Source organism: Furipterus horrens, unplaced genomic scaffold, assembly GCF_987537825.1.
Source record: "Furipterus horrens unplaced genomic scaffold, mFurHor1.1.pri manual_scaffold_2, whole genome shotgun sequence".
Classification (NCBI taxonomy): domain Eukaryota; kingdom Metazoa; phylum Chordata; class Mammalia; order Chiroptera; family Furipteridae; genus Furipterus; species Furipterus horrens.
Genome location: NW_028327172.1, coordinates 62,024,681 through 62,048,472, shown reverse-complemented (window position 1 = coordinate 62,048,472; position 23,792 = coordinate 62,024,681). Strand labels below are relative to the sequence as shown.

General features: G+C 38.6%; 1 protein-coding gene across 5 annotated transcripts in view; it reads right to left on the bottom strand.

Annotated features, from left to right (window-relative positions):
• DLG2 (discs large MAGUK scaffold protein 2) overlaps positions 1 to 23,792 on the bottom strand; it is a 725,256-nt gene that overhangs the window by 134,359 nt on the left and 567,105 nt on the right. For all 5 annotated transcript variants that reach the window (XM_090265790.1, XM_090265791.1, XM_090265792.1 and 2 more), the window contains one exon: positions 21,140 to 21,254. In XM_090265790.1, the coding sequence (XP_090121916.1) occupies positions 21,140 to 21,254 (115 nt within the window). The remainder of the gene's footprint in view (positions 1 to 21,139; positions 21,255 to 23,792) is intronic.

Sequence of the window (23,792 nt, the reverse complement as noted above, 5' to 3'; positions counted from 1 at the left end):
TGGTTTTTCTATTTGATTTTCCTTATTAATCCAGAATTACCTATTCACATGCAATGGAATTTGTCTTTCCAGGAAGAGACTGCCACAAGGATGCATGCTGGACACTACTCTGTAGAAAGTGTGGTCAAGTTTTAAATGCTTGGTGCTTAAACCCACACGCTTGGGCTTTTGGCAAAGCTGGGGATTATTTTTACATCACCAAATTTTGAGTATAACCCGAGGGGTCTTGACACCCCTCGAATATCATATTTGGTAAAGAATTGGCATAACACTGTCTGGAGTCTACTCTTCTCATGTACAATCCTTAAATATATGGCAAATAGCAGGTCTCTAAAAGCTGGACCTCTGTACTACGTAGCTTTCCAAAAACTCCTGGTTAAAACAGAATCTGAGAGTCAATGGGTAAAAGAAAAAATGAGATCTCGGAAATGACCTTGTTTTACATCTAAAAATCTGAGGATCAGAGGTGAGAGTAATTTGTACAAGGTCATACAGAAACCCTTAGCCTCAACTCAGCAACTCAAACTTCAGTTCTCCAATTTTAACCAGGCCGCGCAGGTCTGTATCAAGGTGGGAAAAGAAATGTCTCTACCTATGGGGCATAATTGGAAACAGAGCAAAAAGAAAATACGAAGGTAACTAAACATTTATAAAGCCCTGCTATTTGCCTGGAATGAAGCAAACAAAATAAAGAGAGAAAAGAGAGCTTTGGGTCTAGCGGTATAGCTGCCATCTATAGGACAGTGACAGGATAGAAACCAATGGTATCCATATGATGCCTGATGGTTATGAAGCACATCCTATCTGCCTAGAAGTATGTCAAGCAACTGAATGTGTGATCTCTCTTAAACCTTATAACTACCCAATGAAAAATCAGTAATAACGAGTAGCTACCATTTATTGAGCACCCTTTTCATATGGACCGGACACTGTGCTAAGCATCTATAAACAGCATCTGATTTTATTTATACAACATGATTATGCAGTTGTTATCCACATTATAAAGATGAGCAAAATGAGACCTAGAGAGCAAAACAGTGTGTCCAAGGTCACAGAACTGGTAAATGGAGCAATCAAATTAAGACCCAAGTCATCTGATCAAAGAATTTAAGCTTGTAAATGCATCACTATTCTGGCTCTCAACTGCAGTTTGCTTAAAAAGTAACACACAACCATTGCCGTATTCACACTCCTGGTTTTTAAAATTTTCCTCAAAGATAAACCAGATCCAAAATAAAGACTATTCTAATTGTCTAACCTATTTATATTGCAAGCTGTAGTGAATCACAGTTTTGGCATTCTATCTAGAAGTGTTATTGGCTGTGGTTTAAAAAAAAATTCTGTGTTTTAATATTGTGAAAACAATTGCATAGCCCTTTTTGGGTGTAAAGAAAACTCGATTTAATATTATACATATTATGTATATAATATATAAACATGATATATATATGTATAATATATAGAGAGCAAGAGCAAGATGAGAGAGAGAGAGAGAGAGAGAGAGAGAGAGAGAGAGAGCGAGAGAGAGAGAGAGAGAGAGAGAGAGAGAGAGAGAGAGAGAGAGAATATGATGGAAGGAGTGGAAGGAGGCACTACAGCACTACTTACTACTTTCTTTTCTGCTTCCAGGATTCTGGAGACCATGCTATTGCATAATTTCAGCACTATAATTTAAAAAATCAGTAGCCCTGGCAACCAAGTCTGTGATTGAAGCATGCCATTAAGAAAAAGAAACATTGTGTGGTGGCTGGTCCCAGACAAACTGCCAAGCTTCGTTCTCTCCTTTTTGAAACTCAAGGTATTATTTACGTATGCTAAGCTGTAACATTGAATCCCTTCATTAAAAGAGATTTTTTTTACACTTATCTATATGTAAAAATAGAAATATCTGAATAAGACAGCATAATTTTTTCCTTTTGTTAGATTACTGGTTAGAAAGGAAATTGTAGAAATTCACTGAATGGTACTGAATGATTTGTACTAACGCTTGACTGAGCCTCCTTGTGTGGCACTCACTAGCCTGCCTGCCCTCTTCTCTGTCCTCTAGCAGTAAGGTGCTGTGACACTTTGCTTATGACAGCAACATGGGACAGTGAAAGGCTTGTTTCCCAGTGGCAGTGGCAGCTGTCAGGTGACTGAATAGCTATTCAAAGGCCATTTTTTCCCCTGCTTTCCAGTTCTCATGTAGCCAATCTACCTTGATCTTCTTTGGGGCGGGGGTGGGGGGGTGGGGGGAGGCAGTGCTTCAAGTGGTAAGGAAGCATGTCTTTGGAGGAGGCACAGGTACAAACAAAGGTCATAGGCGCCCTTGTCTTTCACCTGAAGCCTCATAAAGAACATAGAATTATGGCACTTTTTCATTGACCCATCCATTTGTCCACCTGTCTGCTCCTAACCCCAAAAGGCCGGCACAGGGCTGGGTGCTTTATATACATACATAGGCACTGGAGCAGAGCAATAAAGATTCATACCTGGGCTTGACTATTTTAGTTCCACCATGTAGGAGCTATGAGATTTAGGACAGGTTTCTCAATGCTTAAGACTTAGTTTTCTCACTGTACAAAGGGCGACAATATCGCCTTTTCTCCCAAAGACTTAGTGTGGAGGTGAAATAAGATAAAATGCCTAACACATACCTAGCATCTGATAAATAGCAGACGTGTTACGTAGCATCATTCCCGTTTTAGGTATGAGGACACTGAAGCTCTGGGGAGGTGAGTGACTTGTGAAAGATCTCACATCTAGTAAATGATGGAGCCAAGATGCACCCTACAAACACACAAGTTCCTCACACTAGCACACTTCTTTCTTGAGCTCACAGTCTAGGGAGGAAAACAATCATCTGAACTTGGAGTTTCCTACAATGAGAGAAGGGGAAAGTGGTGTGGGTCAGGAAAGCTCCTAGAAGACTTGATCCCTGAACAGGGTCTTGAAAGCTCTTTGAGAAGCTTTTAGAAAGAAATGGGAAGGAGGAGACTGCATTCAGACTCAAGGAAGGGCCAGTGCAATGGCAGGAAGAGATAAAAGAGCAGGCTGCTCCCTGAGACTGCAGTCTGGGGTCTGTAGTGGAAGCAGCAGAGGGGGTGCAGAGGTGGGCAGTCTAGATTAAGATAACCTCACCTTCTTTGACTTTGTAAGTGATCAGGAGCCATGGACAGTTGAAATAAATGGATGAACTCAAGAGTTAACATGGCTGGAAGTGAATCACACTTGAATCTTTCCCATTTTCACTTGGAAACAGAAGGTCTCTCCCAGCAGGCAGGCTCATCTAATGTTTCCATGCCAACCGGTTGCTGAGGCCTGGGATAGGCTAAGCCCTAAGGTGGGCAGTGGTGCGGATAAAAAGGAGAGTAAGGGAAAGGCCAGAGTCAAACTGTGGGGGTGGGTGGGAAGAGGGGTACAGCAATGCGCCAGGGTGGTGTAGGGGAGCAGTAAGAACCAGAAATGGGGATTGGGTAAACCTAGTTGTACCTGAATTCATTTTAGTCCTAGTCATTAACATACATACATACATACAGACAGACAGACAAACACACACACAGACACTCAAATCAGGTTTTCTGGAGCTTGCCAGTACTCTAGCCATTTTTAAAAAGACCTCCTGCAATTTAAGAGCTTCTAATTAGTTCATTTCTTATTCATCAGAAATCAAAATATGAATGTTAGAACTCTGATTCTTAAGCAATCTTTTCACTGCTCTCCAAAGTTACTTAGTCTTGAACGAGGAAATTCAATTTTTGCTAAGTTTGCAAATTATAGCATCACGTTTAAGGTTGGTTTTCAAATTTGGAGTCTGAATGTGATCAAAATTGAAAGCTGTCCCAGGAACTGGCCTTGCATGCAAGAAATCTGAGACATTTTAAGCTCAGGAAGATGAAGAAGAAAATAAAGTTTGGAAAAGAAGAAACAAAGAAACAATAGTAGTTTATAACGGTGCTGCACATTGCCGTCACTAAAGGGGCTTTAAAACTATTGATACCCAGGACACATTCTCAGAGATTCTGACACTAGGTTTGGGCTGGGGCCTGGGAATTAGGGTTTTGGAAGAGCACTTATGATATTGTGATTTATAAGAAGAAATCTGTGTTTGGTCTTTGTCCCATTCCTGGCACAAAGCCCCTAAAACTCTTGGACTTTCTTATGTGATTAGAGCTGTAGAAGTGGCTTTTAGTACTCATACCAAGCCCCTTTCAACCCTACCTCAGTTTCTGTTACTGAGGTGACTCTGGAAAGCCCCTCGGGATGGGGGCTGCCTGCCAAGGCAACCACGTGAGATTTCAGCTCCTGCCCTCTGAAGAACGCAGAGGAGTTGGATGTTGAATTAATTACTGAAGGCTAGTAAGTTCATCAATCATACTTATATAACGAAGCCTCCGTGAAATTCTAAATGACCGGAGTTTGGGGAGCTTCTGGGTTGCTGAAAACATGGAGATGCTGAGAGGGGCAGACCCAGAGAGGGCATGGAAGCTCTGTGCCTGTTCCCAATACCATGCCTTAGGCATTCTGTGTTTTTCCCCCTGAATTTTATTCTTTATAGAATAAGCCAGTACTCTACCAAGTAAACTGTATTCCTGAGTTCTATGAGCCGCACAAAGAAATTATCCAACCCCAGGAGGGGGTTATGAGGACTTACGGTTTCCAGCCAGTCAGAATAACAGATGACAACCTTGCCTGGGGATTGGCTTCTGAAGTGGGGGAAGTCTTGTGGGACTGAGCTCTGAATCTGTGGGATATGACACTACCTTCATGCAGATAGTGTCAGAATTGAGGTAAATTGCAGAACACCCAGCTGGTATCAGAGAATTGGTCAGTGTGAGAGAAAACCACACATCTGGTATCAGAAGTACAGCATTCAGTGATCAGTGTAAAGGAAGCAGAGTTTTGTTCTTATAGCTCCCCAGGTGATTCTAACCAAGGTTGAAAGACACTGAGGTCAAGCAAGAAGGCAATCCTATGTTAAAGGCTCTTTTTGGCCCTTCCCAGGAGAGAAAGCCAGTGTAGACTGGTTACTGTGACAGAGGCTGGCAACATGACTTACCCTAGGAGGGACTCTCATACTTGACAAATCCCTCTTAATGAAGACAAATCCCTCTTAATTAACAAATTCTGTGTAGGATGCTGAAGGGGATGTCAGATCTGCACGCCCTAGATTGGAAGTTTCCTAAACAAGGTCTGAAGGTTTTTATCTTTGTATTCCTTGAACACGTCTAAGTCTCTGGCACACAGTTATCAGCGGTTGCTTATAAAACGAATCAATGGAAAAGTCTGAGGAACAAGTGAACAAAATGAATGTTAAATCTAATTTTTAACAGACTTCTTTCATGACACATTCAAGAAGTCATGGGCCTGGGCAACAGGAGCTTTCAGGAAAGAAACCAACCAAAGCAAAACAAAAACAAAAACAACCAGTAGCCTTCCATAATTTCAAGTGAATTGAACAAATAATTATGAAACTTTTCTATTTAGACTCTGCACTAGGCTCTAAGAACCAGAGACTGAGCCTTCCTGCAAAAGATTAAGTTCTAGAAGCACTGACTGCTAGTTCTATATTGACTTGTGATTTGTCCACTGTTTTAAAAAATCCTTACTTTAACTAGTTGGTTCATATAATCTGATGGATTTGGGTTTATGTGGCGTAAAGAGTGCAGCAACTGGTATTCTGGATGGGGCTGGAGCAGATCACTCAGCACTTCCTGTGCTTTCAGCAGTGTTAGAAACACATTCCAAAGAGCACTATTTCCCAAATTTGCCTTCTAGTAGCACCTGGAATTCTTGCTGGAATCTGATTTCTAGGGGATATTCGTTACAAAGCAAGCATTGTATAGAGTGTCTGTAAATCTTCAGAATAACTTAGCCTGCAAAGTCCTGATTACAACATTTTTACAGGTGAAAGTTGGGGGAGGGGGAATAGGAGAAAATAGAGCATAAACAATGCGTTCTATTTTGTGGCAGACACTTTTCAATGTAATTAATACTTTTGTTGGATTTAATATTTGTAACAACCCTTTAAAGTGGATATTATTCTTATTACACCTTAAGGAATGTGATCCGAAAGGCCATCACTCTCTTCTTGCACCGTAGGTTAAGTTTGCTCATTTTTGAATGTTATACAAATGGAATCCTACTATGGTCGACAGAATAATGGGCCCCCAAAGATGCCATTGCCCTAATCCCTGAAACCTGTGGATATGTTACTTACATGGCAAAGGGGACTTTTTAGATGTGGTTAAGGTTAAAGACCTTGAAGTGGGGGAGAGTATCCTGGATTATCTGTGTGGACCCAATCTAATCACTAGATTTTTAAAAGCACAGAACTTTTCCTGGGTAGATGAGAGAGATGCAAATGAGGAGTCAACTAGCAGCTCTTGCTTTTTAATATGAGCCCTGGAACGTGGCAGCCTCTAGAGGATGGGAATGATGCTCCACTGACAGCCAACGAGAAAGCAGGGACTTTGACCCTACAACTGTAAAAAATTAAATTTTGTCGACAACCCAAATAAGCAAGAATTGGATCTCACCTCGAACCTCCAGAAAGGAATGCAGCCTGCTGACAGATTGATTTTAGTCTGGTGAGACCCTTAATGGACTTCTAACCCACAGAGCGATAAGATAAAAAATTTGTGTTTTTTAAAGCCAGTAAATGTATGGTATTTTGTTACAACAGCATAGAAAACTAGTAACATATAGTACTTTTTGTGTATATGGCTTTTTTTCACTCAATATTACATTTGCAAGATTCCAACCTGCTGTTCCATGTAGAAGCTGTTCCTTTTCATTGATGTGTAATATTGTGTTATGTGAGTATACTACAATTTTTAACCCTTACCTGAGATTATATATATATATATATATATATATATATATTTTTTTTTTTTTTTAAGATTTTGTTTATTTATTTATTTTTAGAGACAGGGGAAGGGAGTGAGAAAGAGAGGGAGAGAAACATCAATGTGTGGCTGCCTCTCATACGCCCTCTACTGGGGACCTGGCCCGCAACCCAGGCATGTGCCCCAACTGGGAATCGAACCCGCGACCGTTTGTTTCACAGGCTGGTGCTCAATCCACTGAACCACACCAGCCAGGGCTGAGATTATATTTATTGATTTTTTTTTTTTTACAGAGGGAGAGGGAGAGAGAGAGAGAGAGAGAGAGAGAGAGAGAGAGAGAGAGAGAGACATATTGATGTGAAAGAAAAATATCGACTGGCTGACTGTCGTACCTGCCCCAAATGGGGATTGAACATGCAACCTTTTGGTGTATGGAGAGATGCTTCAACCAACTGAGCCACCAGGCCAGGACTAAATATAATACAATTTATTTACCTATTCTACTGTTGATGGGCTTTGAGTTATTTCCAGGTTTAGGCTATTATAAACAAAGCTGCTACAGACATTCTTGTATGTATTTTGTTACAGATATGTAAATATCTCTATTGTGTATATATCTAGAAATGAATGATAGGGTTAAGATATTCGACAATAGTAGGTAATGACAAACAGTCTTCCAATGTGGTCACACCAATTATCTCCCATGAGAAATGTATGAGAGTGTCCACATTCTTGCCAACACTTGCAATGAATAATCTTTTCAGTTTAGCTATTGTGGTGGGTGGACAGCAGCATTGGTTGGTATTTGAATTTGCATTTTCCTGATGACCAATGAAGTGAATATCATTTTATATGTGAATTGACCATTTACGTACCCTCTTTCATGAAATGCCTGTTCAAGTGTTTTGAGAACTTAAACATTTTTTGTCTCCATCCTTTCCTTAATAACTTCTGACAGTTAGTTACATATTCTGATTATACTTTTTCTCCCCCTGGACCTCTGTATGATAAATTTCCTTCCATGGTCTGTTTACAGTTTTATTCTATTTATGATATCTTTTGATGAACAAAGTTTTTATTTTACTGTAGTTTGATTGACCAGTATTTTCTTTCTAATTAGGGCATTTTGTGCCTATATTATCCTTTTTTATATATAACTGGATTCACTTTGTTGATATTTTAATTTTTGATCTTGTTAAAAGAGAATGGACCATCTATTTCTTTTCTTATAGTGACTATGTCATGTTTTGGTATCAAGGAGATAGTAACATTGAAAAAAGCTAAAAAGCTTCTTTTGTAATTTCTGGAAGAGTTTGTGTTAGGTGACTTACAAACATTATTCTACATAAAACCTTTTAAGTTGTATACGTCTTACCCTCATATTTTTGGAAGAGTCTGAGGCCCAGATAGAGAGGAAATAAATTGCCAAGGTCCCAACACAAGCAGTAAGTGGCATAGCCAGGATTCAAATCCGGGTATGTACTTCGGACTCTAATACCCAGGCTTTTTGCCTACTCCATTATGCTGTGAGCTCATGAATGAATGACTGAGTGAGCTGGTATTCCAGAGGTGTTAGGGTTTCATTCTATGACAGTCCCTAATTATCTCCCACAAAGAGGAAATACACTGCCAAAGATGACAGTCCCCCCCAACCCCCGCGCCAATACAGCTTTACTTTTGGAACCCATTATATTTGACCTTTCAAATCTCATCTATTTCCTACTCCCCACATATTGTCAGATCCTGGAGCAGAGTCTGGATTCAGAATAATATAATTTTATTTTCATCTCTTTTTTTCCCAACTAGCTTTAACTGAGTCCTTGAAGACATATCTGATCTACCTTTTCACTCCTGACAGCAACCTATATAGTATTTTGTAATTAATATTCACTAAAAAAAACTAAAGCCCATATCTTTTCCACTATACCATACTTGTTGTAGGTTACTCAGGAGGTCTGGCAATCCTCCCATTCTATACTCAGAGGCCCATGGCAGGAAACCTCATGCCTCTTTGCTGAAAATGCTTGTTTGACAAATGGTGTGACCCTATGGTTGAAATTTGAGTCATCATCACTTTGTGTCAAGAATTCACTCACTGACCATATTAAGGTCCTTTATTATTGTGGGAGATGCACTATACATTAAATGACTATATTTTCTAGCACAAAACTCACAGGACTTTCTATAACAATTATAAGCGCTAATGGAAATGAGGGAGCATACATGAAATCAGACACATCCAAGAAAATGTGATATTTTGGCAAAATATAGACCCTAAGGTTAATAGCAGGGATTTGGCATCAGACAGAACTGAGTTATATTTGTTCTCCTTTGCTGTGTTATTCTGGGCAATAATATAAACTAACCTTGGTTTTATTAATCATAAAATAGGGATAATAATGACATTCCCGTGAAAATATGATGAGATTTAAATTCTCATCACCATCTACTTGTCCTTAGGATACCTGGGTCCATTATATAATCAAGGACTAATTTAGTGTGTTGTGGATGTGGGAGTAGTATGGGAGCATCCATTTATGAGGGATGGGGGAGGAACAGGGAATTTTGGGAACAGAGAAAAGTGTCATCATCTTATAAAGAGCCAACAATGGAATTCATTCAACATGGAGAAACTCTCTACTAACCAGCTATTCAATGTGGAGGAACTCTGCACTAACCGGCTTCACAGCAACCTGAATCACAGACAGCCTTCTTGCTCACTGATTCAGAGCCCTCCTTAATAGGAAGGGAGGGATGGAACAGTTCAGAAGAAGCCACTGGAACTGGTTTAAAAACTTTGTCTGGAAATTAATAACTACAGCTACTTTAAATCAGAATTTGTATTTTTTATGATAGAGGTCACTAAAAACTGCCAAAATCTTTTTTATTGTAAAGTTTTATTCAGTTTACATGCCATTTTCTCATTATTTTACCCATGGAATCAGATTTTTTTAAAGTGTGGAATCCTGCATGTGACAAGCCAAATCTGAATTGTTAAGAAAATTAAGAGGGAAAATGTGCACATTATACAAGCAATCTGGTCTGAAGCGATACAGCATAGACAATATTTTAAATGAAGAATTGAAGATACTATAATGTGATAATATCATTAAAAGAGTCAGTTTTGAAAATGAAGAATGACAAAATATAAAATAAAAATACAACTTAAAAATAATGAGAAATGACTTCGGGGATAAAAATTCCTTATTACTTTTAATAAGCATTATCAAAAAGCAAGCATCAATTTATCACAGAAGATGGTTCAGGGCTTCTTAGTTATTGAGAAAATAGTATAAAAGATAAAGAATGTACATGAGGAAAAAGAAATCTAAAAGATGGATTTCTTTGTTAAGAAAGGGCAAAGGTCAAAATGCATCCCAAGCATTTTAGAATCATTTAGAACCAAAAGATTCAGGATTAAGATTAAGCCATTATCCATCACAATGTTTGCCTTATTTTTTTTCAGTGATAAGGTAGGATTATATGGATATAGGAGATATGAAGATTCATCTAGTAAAGTTTTGACAATATAAATTTTGAAATTTGGAATAATTTTCCGGAAGCTCAGATTATATTCTTATGTTTCTTTTGGCATTAAAATGTCCTTTTTAGATAGAAAATGATGGCAATAATGAAGAGCAATCAATTAAAATATATATATTATAATTTGTATATGTGTTTGTTATTTCTAGCATTCTTACTTGGTAAAATTAGGTTGTAAATCCCGTGTCAAGCCCCTAATTTTCTTCTATTCTAATGTTGCTAGTCAGGGAAATCCACGTGCCTGGCAGCTTCTGCATTTAGAAAATGACACATGGAAAGAACCCCAACAGCCAAACAAGTCCTAGTGACTGCAAAACAGGTAGACAATAGTATACTATAGGTGCTAACAATGTGAAATAATGATACTACTTAGTTTTTGAAAGATTTACTTCAGTGGATCAAGCAAGTGGGGATTCAATGTTTCTCTAGCACTAACAGGACCGGAAGATTGTTTCTATAGATCCTAAAAGTGGACAGGGATAATTTATATCAAGTACACTTTTAAGTAAAAGACAAAGCTTGGCTTCTCGAAAGTATTCTAATACTGACTTTGTGTTTCTCATTCTTATAGTGCTGCATACTAAGAAAAACACACATGCTCTCTGTTTTGAGCAAAGTGTCCTAAACCAGGTGTCAGCAGGAGTGGGTCTGGGACTGCACAGGTGCGCGGAGTCCTGCCCTTAGCGTTATGCTCTGCTCCTACTGTCTTGACATTCAGATATTTGAACAAGGAGATCCACATTTTCATTTTGCAGTGAGCCCTGAAAATTCTGTGGCTGGTTGTGGGTGTCAAGGCTGCATGTCCCCAGACACGTGCAGGGTACTTTGTGTCATGGGCATTTCAATTGTGTTTTTTGATGTGGGACTTTTTTTGTATAGGGCTACTCGGCCTATAGACTCTGTCTTGGCAGAAGAGAGGCAGAGAATTTGTTCATACTGTTGTAATGGCCACAGCTCAGTGGGAATTCACTCAATTTAATCACAAATCCACATGCTCTGGGCATCTTCAAACTAGAGTATTGGATCTAAGGAGACAGTGTGATATTCAACTACCCATTCAACATTTAATAATGTGTAGGTCTATAAAAATCATGTAGTATGTCTCATGGCAGTAAATGAAACACAAGGCAAACACTAGAAAAAGAAACACGGGAGTTGTATGTTTATACATCTTTAAAGAGAATGGACTGAGGCAAGGGCTTGGTACTGCTCTACACTTAGAGATAAGAATAGATAGCCTAGTATTCTGAGCCTTAGCTTCCTTCTCCGAAAACTGAAAAATCAATATCCACTTACAGACATATTGTATCAAATCACTCAAAATAAAGTAAATGAAAATCCTTCAATAAAACCACATGGCACCGCGGGTAGAAGCATAGAGAGCGTGTTTAGGTTCTAGTCCTAGTTTAGCCTCTTATGGGTAAACTTCAAACCAGGCTTCTATTTCCTCTTCTTTACAATGAAAACAAAAATAGCATTTATCTCATAGGGTTTTTGTGAGAATTAAATAAAATAATCCACAGAAGGTGCTTAGCAAATTGCCTAGCACAAAGTATGATGCAAGTATGATCTTCTATTTATTATGATTGTGACTATTATTTTGAAAGTACTTGTGAAAGTTATCTTACAGTCCTTATGGATTTATAATAAAAAGGAAAATAGATTTGGAGTTTAACCTGTATTAAGTATGGAGCTTGTTTGGCTGAATGAGTTTTTTAAAATGTAGCCTGATATGATTATCACTCCAGAGCCGCACAGCATACTCATTTGATCAAGCAAAATTTAATTAAAGTTAAATGCTCTCCAACCTACTGACATCTGCAATTCATTCACTTGATTGATTCAGCAGTTACCCTATACCTGACTGTGCAAATATAGACTGTAACCTGGTGACTCTCCATCCAAGAGGTACTCACCATCCAGTGGAGGGAACAGGTGAGCCAAAAGGCAGGAAAAGGTTAGAAGAGAGCAGTTATGAGGTGCAGAGGAACACAGAGAAGCATGTGTTCAACCATCATTTATGAGTCATTGATGGTTCCCCTAATACCTTGTTCTGTTAAATCACCATTTTCAATTGCCACTCAGAAAGTTCACTCAACAAGTATTCAGAAAATTCCTATAATATATCAGGTACTGAGATTAATGAAAAAATATCTTGAGACTATTTTCTTGCTCTTAACCTAACCTCATGATTTAGGCTGAAGGTTCCCTTGATATTTCCATGCCCTCACCTTTCACCTATTGTTTCCTGTGACCCACCTTTGACTGTTCTGCTCTCTTTTCTAGCTAGAGCTGTCTAGGTTGTTCTAGAAAGTAGTAATTTTGAGCTAAGAGGCCAACCACTTCCTCAGGAGATGCGAGATTTCTGAAAATGTGATTACTATGGGTTGGGGGTAAGAAGCAGAAGTGGGCAGAAATGATGCCCTATTAATCATTTTATCCCTAGAGCACAGCACATACAACATGAGGTGGATGTATGACTCAGAAAAAGTTTTCTGGATGAATGACTGTGTGAGTGAGTGAATGAATGAATGAGGACCATCAATAAAAATGGTATCTGGATTATAGATCTTGGGATTAGAGGGAAAATGTGATAGTCAGTGAATGGTTCACCCACGGTACATTTGTTCTTCTTCCTATAGAAATCTAAAAGTTAGAAACCTTTTTAAAATCAGGGACAGCCTATGATTTCAGGAAAAAAAGGAAACTTCCCCATATCCCCTGTGACTCCTTCTCCTTTCTATTTCTGGCTCAAAATTAGTTGCCTGAAGACAAAATCCTTTATTCCACAATTAAGATGAAATTAAAAATGCAAATGCCCAAGAGAGTGAGCATAATGTTAATGATTCTTAAGAGTATAAATGAAGAGTCCAAATCTGTTCTTCTTTAAGGGAGGTGCCAGCATAGGAGGCAGGCTCTGAGCACTCAGAGGGGTGCAGTGCCCTCTTCTTGACCCAATAAGTCCCATCTGGTAGACTTAGTTTAACCTAATCCTAACACTAAGCCTGTGAACTAGGTATTGCATTCATTTTATGAATGAGAAACTCAAACCTTAGCCATCAATGTGATTTGAAGGCTGGACCAGAAGCCAGGACTATGTGGAGGATGTCTCTATAAACCACAGATCTATAGATATGAATTTAACCTGTGCCCCTACAGGATTAGTATGTCTTCACCTTACTGTATAGTGCAATGAGCATGGGCTTCAGTGAGAGGCATACCTGGGTAAAGAATATGACTAGGCCACATAGCACCTTGTGTAGGTAATTTTTAAACATCTTTGGCCTTCAATAGTGCTCCTCCTCTGTGAATGAGTATAATAGTCACCTGTGTCATACATAGCACTGTTGTGAGGTTTAAATGAAGTTAGGAGTGAAGCACTAGCATATAAGCTCTGGCCCCTTGGTGGGGCTCATGTAGGGTACCCGGTCATTACAATGCTCTCCCCTGATCTTTTCTGGTTTCTCGAGTCTAGACTTCCTGTCTCACCCTATTAAACTGTTTCAGATACTTGCTCATGTCTCTAAGTAAGATTTTAAGAGAGGTTAAGATTTTAAGAGAGGTAAGAAATCTGAATCCAGGCATTTTTAATTTCCTATTCTGTGTTAATATATGGCACTTCTGAATGGGTAAATGATGATTTTGCTAAATAAGAATATATGAGTGAATGACTGAGAGGCACTAAAAATGCCATTGTCAGCCAGCGCTGTGCCAAGGACTGGCCAGGGGTGCACATAGCTGACTGTGACATGGTCTCTGGGACAGCTACTGAGAGCATGTGAGGTCCAAGGCTGAAAAGGAAGAAGATAAAAATATGAACAATAAGGAGGTCCACAGGTTTCATGTCTTTGCCGTAAACTTCCCTGAGAAATACTGAGCCAAGTGAGTTGGATGCAGCTTTGCATTGCCGTCCCTTGATAGACTCCATTTCACATTCTCACCGTCCCCGGGTTACTGACCAGCATTGCAGCGGGGGCAGGAAGTGAATTGGAAGAATATGCTACTGTTTATAAAGAAAAGAAAAAAACACCAGAGTTTCTTACTTATAAAATAATGTATCTTTCCCCTCCCACCAAAAATCAGTCAGGTTGGAACATCCTCTAGAATAAAAACCCATCAGGATGAAGGACACTGGGCTGGATTTGCTTTCAACACTTCCCTCAATGTAACTGCCAGTGTTGTGTCCTTAGAATAAAAGGACTAAGGGTGTTGAGAATAAACCACAGGATGAGCTTCACTATACCCCTACCCCCAAACCCCCTCACTGAGAGGGTATAAAACCACGTGTACTTATCTAAATTTATGATTGAATTAGGTCCCAATTTAAAGAGAGTCACAGAGCTTAGTGTGCAGATGGAACGCCTGAAGGGCCATGAGGTGCCAGATGTGTCCCAGAAACCCTAGTACAAGCAGGTAGTACCTATGTCCTCAGGATATGGCCAGACTCCACGCACTTGGTGGCAGTGCAGCTGGCACTGAACCTCCATAGGATTGATTCATCAATGATCTTGGCTTGTATTCTATTTTTTTTCACATCTATATAGGAAAGAACATCTAGGAATTAATTCAACAAATATTTATGAAAGAGACAACTTTATGTCAAGCACTATGACATAAAACATTAAGGATAAAATAAAATGAAGAAATTAACTGGGGTTTGCAAGTCTTATTTCCATTTAAAGGAGCTTTACCATAAAACCTTAACAAAGACTAGAGTGTTAACTATTTTTATAGATCAGCTTTAAATACCAGTGGTCTTCTGGGAAGATTTCACTGTAGGAAGACTTACAGGCATGTTGTAAAGATTAAAATAGGAAAATAATTGCAAAGTACATAACACATGAGGTATCAGGAAATGATAGTTAGAAAGATAACCTTCACACTGTTTGAATTGCTTATAGATGTGGACTATGAGAATCCTGAGGGAAGGAGGTCTGTGTTTATTCATCTCTGTATCCTTAACATCTACCTTAGATTTGTACTTTGCAGGCAAGTACATAAGCCATGTTTGTTGAATGAAAGCATCAATGTACCAATGAATCAATATGAAAGCCTGTGTTAAACCACGGGGCAGGAGGCAGACCTAGAAACTGTCTTAGCAGCAGCTTTGAGTTACTGAGTTAAAGTATTAGAACCACTGTAAACAAGAAGTAAGTCCTTCAAATCCAGAGCAGACTTGGAGGGGGTGGAGAACACAGAGGGGAAGTGGATGAACGCATGAGGTTAGTTAGGTACATTGATAACATCTATGAAGACCGGGAAGGGCCAGCCAAGCACAGTGACTCTTATCTATGTCTCTAGCTGAATTCTTTTTAAATTCTTCCTCTGGTTAGACTTCTGTAGGGGATGAGAAAGCCTGATGAGTTGACAAAGCTGGACATTCTGGAGCCATAGAATTCTGGCCCTTCCCTTCAGCCTTTATGAGGTCTAGAGGAGCAAAAATGTAAAAGGTTGCCAGGAAGTCTGTCCTCCTCCTCTCGCCAAAGGAAATCAAATGACAAGGGTGTCTCATCCCACTGCTGAGAAGACAGTACCTTGTTCAGAATCAATTCTGTGGTCTTTCTGTTCTACAGAGGAAAGGTTGTCATTATAATAAATGATAAATAGCACCAACATGTATCAATTGCTTCCTTGTGCCAGGTATTTAAATTTGCTACTTTATTTAAATTCACTTTCATACCCACTTTATGGTATCTTATTATTATTCTGATTTCACAGAAAAAGAAGCTAAGGCAGAGAGACTGACTTGTCCAAAATCACTGAACTAGTAAGTGACAGAATCCAGGAATGGTGCTCCTAACAATGCTTTATGCTGCCTCACACACAGGACTTGAATGTCTATGCTCACATACAGACTAGCTCTGTGACCCTAAGGCAATTATTTCATGTCGTTGAGTCTCCATCTCTGTATGTAAAATGGTAGAAATAGTCCCTGACTCCTTGGTTGTTAGGAGAATCATATGGGATAGTATGTATAGAACACTAGCATTCAAATTGCCTAACAAATGTTCCCTTCGCTTCCACTTACTCATCTGTACCAGGGATCACTGGCTAGAACACCAGGGGTCTGGGCCTCCCAGAGATGCTAAATGTACTGGAGTGAAGATCAACGTGTGTGTTGCTGTGTCATCTGCCTGGAATGCTCCTTCCTGTTCACTTGTCTACAAGCTGTAGATAGTGACCCATTAGTGAGTTATTAAATCAAGACAATGAGATGTGACCTTCAGTTTTTTTTTTAAAAAAGCAGACAAATAGAATGAAAAATAACAAAGTACACTGTACATAAAAAGTATTAATATAGTTTAATAAAATTTTTCTTTTAGCATTCTGTGTGCATGGTATATGTATCTACTGGGTCATGATAAAGAATGAATTTCTTACTTTAAGTAAAAAGACTTGAAGTCCCCTGGGTGAACTCATCAAAGAGGTCCCAGAACCAATTCAGATATCCTTGCATTAATCAGGAAGCAATAAAAGTTCCAGAGCTTACTTTTCACATCACACTGCGCTGTGACTGTCTTCCCCTCATCTGTCTCACTCACTAGACATGACTTTTTTGGCAGACAGGAAGCATGACTTTTACTGCTGGGTCCTCAGTGTCCATTATAGGTTCTGGCACAGAATATGCACTAAAAAAAAAATGCTCAGTGATGCATAAGTAACTCATAGCAACTGCCTTTTAAACCCAAATTCACAATAGAGATGTTATTTACTTGAACTCTCAAAATTGATACCTTTCATTAACAAATGAACATGGGCCAAGTTTCTTTTTTACAGTCTTTCCTGTGACATTTTACTCCCCATTGGAAGACTTACCTGCTTTTCTTTCTTCTCCTCCCCATTCTCCCCAGGGTCATGGGTACTTTTGCTCTCTTCAGTCAGGAAAAAGAATCTTTTCCTTGGCTATTTGCACTTCTGTGTAATTTTAATCTGCTTATTTCTCTGACCTTTCTTAATAACCTTTGGATACAAACGTTCATTCCTATCAGCAGCAGGAAAAGCCTGGTTCTCTTTTACAGGGGTGCTTTTACCAGCTGGTAGGTAAGAAGGGGAGCGCATATTACAGAGGCAGCGAGATCATGTGGAAAGCCTTAAAGTACATACAACAAAATCTGTATTCCTGTGCCTTAGGAGCTGAGTGCTTCTGTGTCTCAAGAATTGATGATGTCTTGTGGAGCATTTTGAAAAATAGTTTATTCAAATTTTGAACATTTTATTTACTTTTAAGCTTCTACAACTAGATAGGTTTCACAATGCAGGAAATACACAATACAAATGACCCATTAAATCGAATATATCCAAATCATTCACATAGAACATGCATAGTATTATCATTGGCAGCAAGCAACTCCATGCGTACAACACTACCAAAGTACTTCAAGCACCTTACACAGAAAATTAATAGAAGAAAAATAATTACAACTAGATTGGAAAAGAGAGGGTTGGCTCAAATTTGAAACCCTGCCTGGCTCTGATATGGTGGTAGTTCCCTCTGCCTTCCTTCAACACTTTCAGAAAAACCAATTGCTATCCTGTGGGAAGGCCATTTCTAATGGGAAAATGAGGCCAGTTTCTGCATGATGCTAAAAAGATGCATCCATCCTTTCAGGCACAGCCAGGACAAGGCAGGGCTAGGGATGGGGTTGGGATGGGGGGTGGCGAGAAGTTGGGGAGAGGGAGAGAGAGAGAGAGAGAGAGAGAGAGAGAGAGAGAGAGAGAGAGAGAGAGAGAGAGAGAGAGAGAGAGAGAGAGAGAGAGAGAGAGAGAGAGAGAGAGGGAGGGAGGGAGGGAGGGAGGGAGGGAGGGAGGGAGGGAGGGAGGGAGAGAGAGAGAGAGAGAGAGAGAGAGACACACGGCAACTACAAGGGGGAGGGTGATTTATGGTAAGCATAAATATTCTAAGTCTGCTAAGTTGTTTATTCCAGAAGAAAGAGGCTGTTTGCTTTCTGGTTTAAGTTTTGCTTTATAGAAAAATTTGAATAATACTAGAGGAATACCATATGTTCTCAAGCACAGTTTATCCTCTGCAAAAATCCGAAGAGATTTATGTTTGAATTTCTCTTCTCAGCTTACCTATTCCTGAATCTAAGAGTGGTGCAGTGCTGACAGAAGGGAAGGGGAATCACAGCTAAAGTGCATTCAACAGCGGATTCCACATAAGCTGCACCCGTGGGAGGCTGAGTGGTGTGGGGAGAAGGGAGCAGAAGATCTGCCTGTGTCACCAAATAGCTGTGGGGTCCTGGGCAAATCTCTTTCTGCCTGGGGCCTTAGTTTTCTCTTCTATAAGTTAAATGATAGACCTAGTGATAGCTAAGGTTCCTTTCACCTTTAGAATTACATAAACATTCCAGGATGCCATTCTCAGATCAAAGGGACATGCTCATTATCAGATAGCTATATAATCAGAGAAACCCTGCTCTTGTTTATCTTGAGAGAGCAACTAGTTGGTTTTATAAAATAAGCACAACCAACTGGCACTACTCCTACTGAAGTACTCTAGATAAAGCAAGCATCTCTATGAAAATCCTATAGCCAAAATTGGCATTAAAAAAACAAACAAACCCTAAATGACAAAGGTACAGACTTACAGAATCATTTTTAGTAAGGATTCCCCAAAGGCCTTGCTAGTTCATTCCATTTTACTGCCTTTTTGCTTTTTTGGCAGCGCCTGGGGGGAGGGGGAGAGGTGTCTCTGTTTTTTCACAGGAGAACAGGGCCAGGGGATGCTCTAAGTTTGTTCCCTCTGATTTTCACTCAATGCATGGCCCATATCTCTTCCAATTCTATGCCTCCAGGAGTCATTTAGATGCTGCAGTCAGCCCTCTATCCGCAAAATAAGTATTAATAATAATTGAACACTGGAAACCAAATGCCATTTTTGTATATTGTAGGGAAATCATTTGGAGAATTTCCCATAAAGTGTTAGCTAGCTTTTAGTCTCATTTAAAAGCAGTTTCTTATTTCAATACAACACCCAACTGTTAGAAGGTCATAAAGATAACGTTCTTTGTTACCGTAAGGCTTCAAATCTTTTGTATGTCATATTTCAATTACCACATTAGATAATAAAGGTTTGATTCTGATGAACACTACTCTTTCAAATAAGTCTATTAATTTTACATAATATTGTATCACTTCATTTGATTTTTCTAATCTACAACTTTATTAAAAGGACTAAACTATCATCAATATATTTTCAGCAAATTTCTTCTAGTACATTAACATTTTATACATTCTATTTTTAACAAGATACCAACACTACGGTAATTTTTCCTTCCAGTTTTATTCTATATCATCATTCTGTTTTCATTAACTGATTTATCTCTAGCTTATTAACCTAGTTGGTTTTCCCAAGTTGCTATGCAAGGCTAAAACATTTCAAAGTTAAAATGCTTCATATCACAAAGACCATCAATAAAATATAAGTAAGGAAAACAGAAATAGCCACTTTCCATCATATGTGTGATGTCACTGTAAGACACACTCTAGGGTGGTCCTCAATAATTCTTTCCACAGATTACACAGAAGCATATCAAAATAATCTTCCAAAATACAGTTGGACAAATGTGAAATATTAATATTATGACTTTTTAAAATTTAAAATCTCAGTGCTTCTGAGGTACTGGAACTGCCTGGAATGAGAAGGGACTCTGTGCTTGTCAGAGTGGCTGGCAAATCAAGGACCTCAAGAGCCTGCCGCCTTCTGGAATCCTGCTCTCCTCCTGGCCCTGCTGTGCTACCTGACACACAAGAGATGACTTTATAGCCAACGTGGAATCAACAGGAGAAGTCAATCCAAGTACATCATTTAGTGTCTATAACACATACCCACTGCCAGGAAATAATAGTGAAATTTTAAGTGAGGAGAATATGACCTTGGGTAGGAGCCAGACCAGATCTGGGGCAAATTGGCAAGACAGAGAGAGAATACAGTGAATGAGAAGGGACATGGCTCCTCCATTGGTACCTGGATTCATTTGAGCTATTAATTGACCACCACTTTGCCTCATTGGCTGTTCATACTTATTTTTTTTAAGTACAGTAAGCACTGATGAAGTATATTTTGGAAGCAATATAGGAGGCTTGTGCTAAGAAAAGGCACATGTAATAGCTGAGTGAGGGTGGATCTTTATGAGAATAAAAGACTAAAAGGCATTTCAAGTTCAACTGATTTTTTTGGGGGGGTAAATTAATGAGTTTTTTTTTCTTAGGCAAGCAACAAGTAACTTTTGTGGTCTGAGAAATGATTGCTAATTAGATGCCACAGAAGAAAGAAAGTCTTTACACCAAAGACTTTTAGGGAAAAACACATATCTCTATAAAAGAGTACTTCTGATGTCAAATTAATATGCCAAAGTTAATGTAGTAGATATCAAGCAGGTCTGGAGGTGATACAGGAACAACTGCTTCCCATACCAATGGTTAGCAAATGTCCAGAGCTTTAGTCCACATATTCAATTTAAGATTTATTAAAATTAAAAATATATTTTTCTCATTATTTTTACTGCAGCCTGTGCTAAGAACTTTATGCTGGGTCATAACATGGTTTAAGAATAACTTGTTAAAAGAATGGGCCTTTAACTAATTTAACATAGTGGCATTTCAAAAATTTCTTCAAAAATGGTTAAACTTAAGGTCTTACAGTGGTGCATTGATGAGCATGCGTTAGCAAGAACACATGATCCATTGCTATAAGACGTTGCCTTTGTCTCCCCAAGCTGGACTGCTCACACAGTGCAGATGACAGTAAGAAATGCTCCGTTGCCTACCTGACATAGAGGGAGCGTTTCTGATTGGTTCGCAGGGACCCGGACCCGGAACTCATGCTGTGGTTCATCATCTGCTCTCGTAGGTCATGGATTTTGGCTTCAAATCGAGCGTAATCTGGGAATGAAAACAAAGGTAGCAAATTTGGTTCTGTGCCTCCAGAGAGTAAGAAATGCTGTGCACCAGAGGCAGCCCTTCGCCCCTGCTCTTGGTTCCTTTGCCAAGCAACAGGGAGGTGCACAATTCCAGAAAGGTAGAACACTGTTCGCTTACTTTGTATTATTTATTTGCAGACATTCACAAGAGGAAAAGAACAAATCAGTTACTTTCCAAAACGTGGCTAGAGAATAGACTGCCACCCCAACCCCTATGAAAAGTCTATGGGGGAGCAGGAGGGTGTGGTTATAATGGGCAGCAGAAGGTAGCCTTATGGTGATGAAAATGTCCCGTCTTGATTGTGGTAGTGAATACAGGTACCTGCACATGGGATCAAATGACACACAACTAACTAGGCACATATATATGAGTATAAATGAAACCAGAAAAATCAAAGTAAGTTGATGAACTATGTCAATATTAATATTTTGGTGTTGATAATGTGCTATAATTTTACTAAAATATTATCACTGGGAAAACTAAGTCAAAGTTACATGGAATCTCCCTGTATTATTTCTTATAATTGCATCTGAACCTATAATTATCTCAAAATAAAATGCCTAATTTAGAAAAGGGAAGCCCCCCCAAAAAAATCCACAAAATGACTTAGGAGGTTCAGGTGGGTCTCCACTTACCCTCAGCTAGTGGACCAGAGAATCAAGTGTTCGGTTATTGCTCATGTAATTTTCTAAGTTTTTTCTGTTGCAGGTGGCTAGAAGTTGACCATTTGAGAACATATCTCAATTTTGCCCTATAACTTTAATATAAAAAGTCTATATGCCAAAGTTCATCAATTCTAAGGCACACAATATATTTAAATCAACTTCTCAGGATATGGGATAGAAATGGGGTAGAGAACACTCTCATATTAAGTATATTTTAGAAACATCCAGACTTGAAAAAATATATGGATCTAAAACATTAAGAAAATGTAGATATTTTACCATATTATTTCTTCATAGGGAAAATATTTTTGGCAGATGTAAATCCAATAAAAATTAAGAACAAAGGTTTTTTAGGTACTTATTAACACAATCAGCATGTGAAAAAGGACTAGCTTTTGAAGTTTTGATATTCTTGATCACAACTTGTTCTATCATTTGTTTGGCACTATAATATCTTGCTTTAGGGAAATCTAGTAGCTGAAAGTCTCAATTTACCCCTAAGATAAATGTGAAAATGTTAGTTCGAATTATAAATGATTCTTTTAATTACAAAGAAACTCATCTGAGAAATGTTAACAGAGGTTCTCAGTACATTTCAAAAATCAATTGGATTTTCACTTCAATTTATTTGTAACTTTTCACAAAAACAAGAGTGACTAAATGAATATAATTAAAGATGATCTACTTACAATGTGTTTGACATTCATTATAAATAAAAAAGCTCTACAGAATTAAACTGAAACCCTATTTACTAAATATCTATCTATTGGTTATTGTGGGATGAGATTTCGTAAAAGAAAAGATTTGACTTTGGTTTTCAATGATAGTCAAAAAATGATCTTTGAATGTTAAATATTTTTAAAGTTGAGTACTATAAAGATAAGACCATAATGGTTGACGAGAAATTTTTAGCGCTTAAGTAAAGTCTGCTGTTACCTAGGTTTGTAAAGCTTCCTGTTTCAAACTTAGCTTTGAATAATTAAATCCGAAATGACTAAATAAGCAGAACACATATTTGAACTAAAATCTATTGACCGTAATTTAAAATATTTACTTCATTCCATTTTAGCAGAGAGAAACATTTATAACCATCACTATGATGCTGCATACAGATTTAAATCATTTTGTGAAAGTCATATATTCTTGCCATCTTGAAAGAGTCAATGTTGTGGGCCACATGGCAGAGACTGTGCCTAGAACACTTCATGGGTATTATTTCACCTAATTTAAGTTACAAAACAAACTCTGTGGATATTGTAAAATTTGAACTATATAGAAAAACAAAGAACAAAAGTTGAGAGTTTCTCTTGGCTTTTCTCCCTTTCCCCACCTTTCCTTCTCTCACTGCCACACATATACGTATATATAGTTATATACACAGGATTCTAACCTGAATCTTTCCCTACCTTCAATGAAACGTATAAATACCATGTTTCTTAATATCTTGAATCACATTCCATAGTTTAGACTGTAATTTATTTAACAATTTCAATAGAGGTAGATATTTTTGCTGTTATAAACATGGATCTCAGTGTATGTGTGCACATTTATGGAAGCTTGGTACAGCACCACAGTGCAAGCAGTGGTCAGAGCCTTGCATAACAGCCAACAGCTCCCCCTTAGCATATCTCAGAGAAGATAATCTGGCCTGGGACATGGAGAGCTCTTAGCTTCTTCTGATCTGTGCTCCACACTGCCACTTGATAAATACCACACATCACCCTTTCTCCCCACTCCCACACTCCCCTTCCCTCCAACCACTAAATCTTCCATCTGTTCCCAGAACTTTCACCTTTACAACTTGGATGACTTTACTACCATGATAAAAACTTGA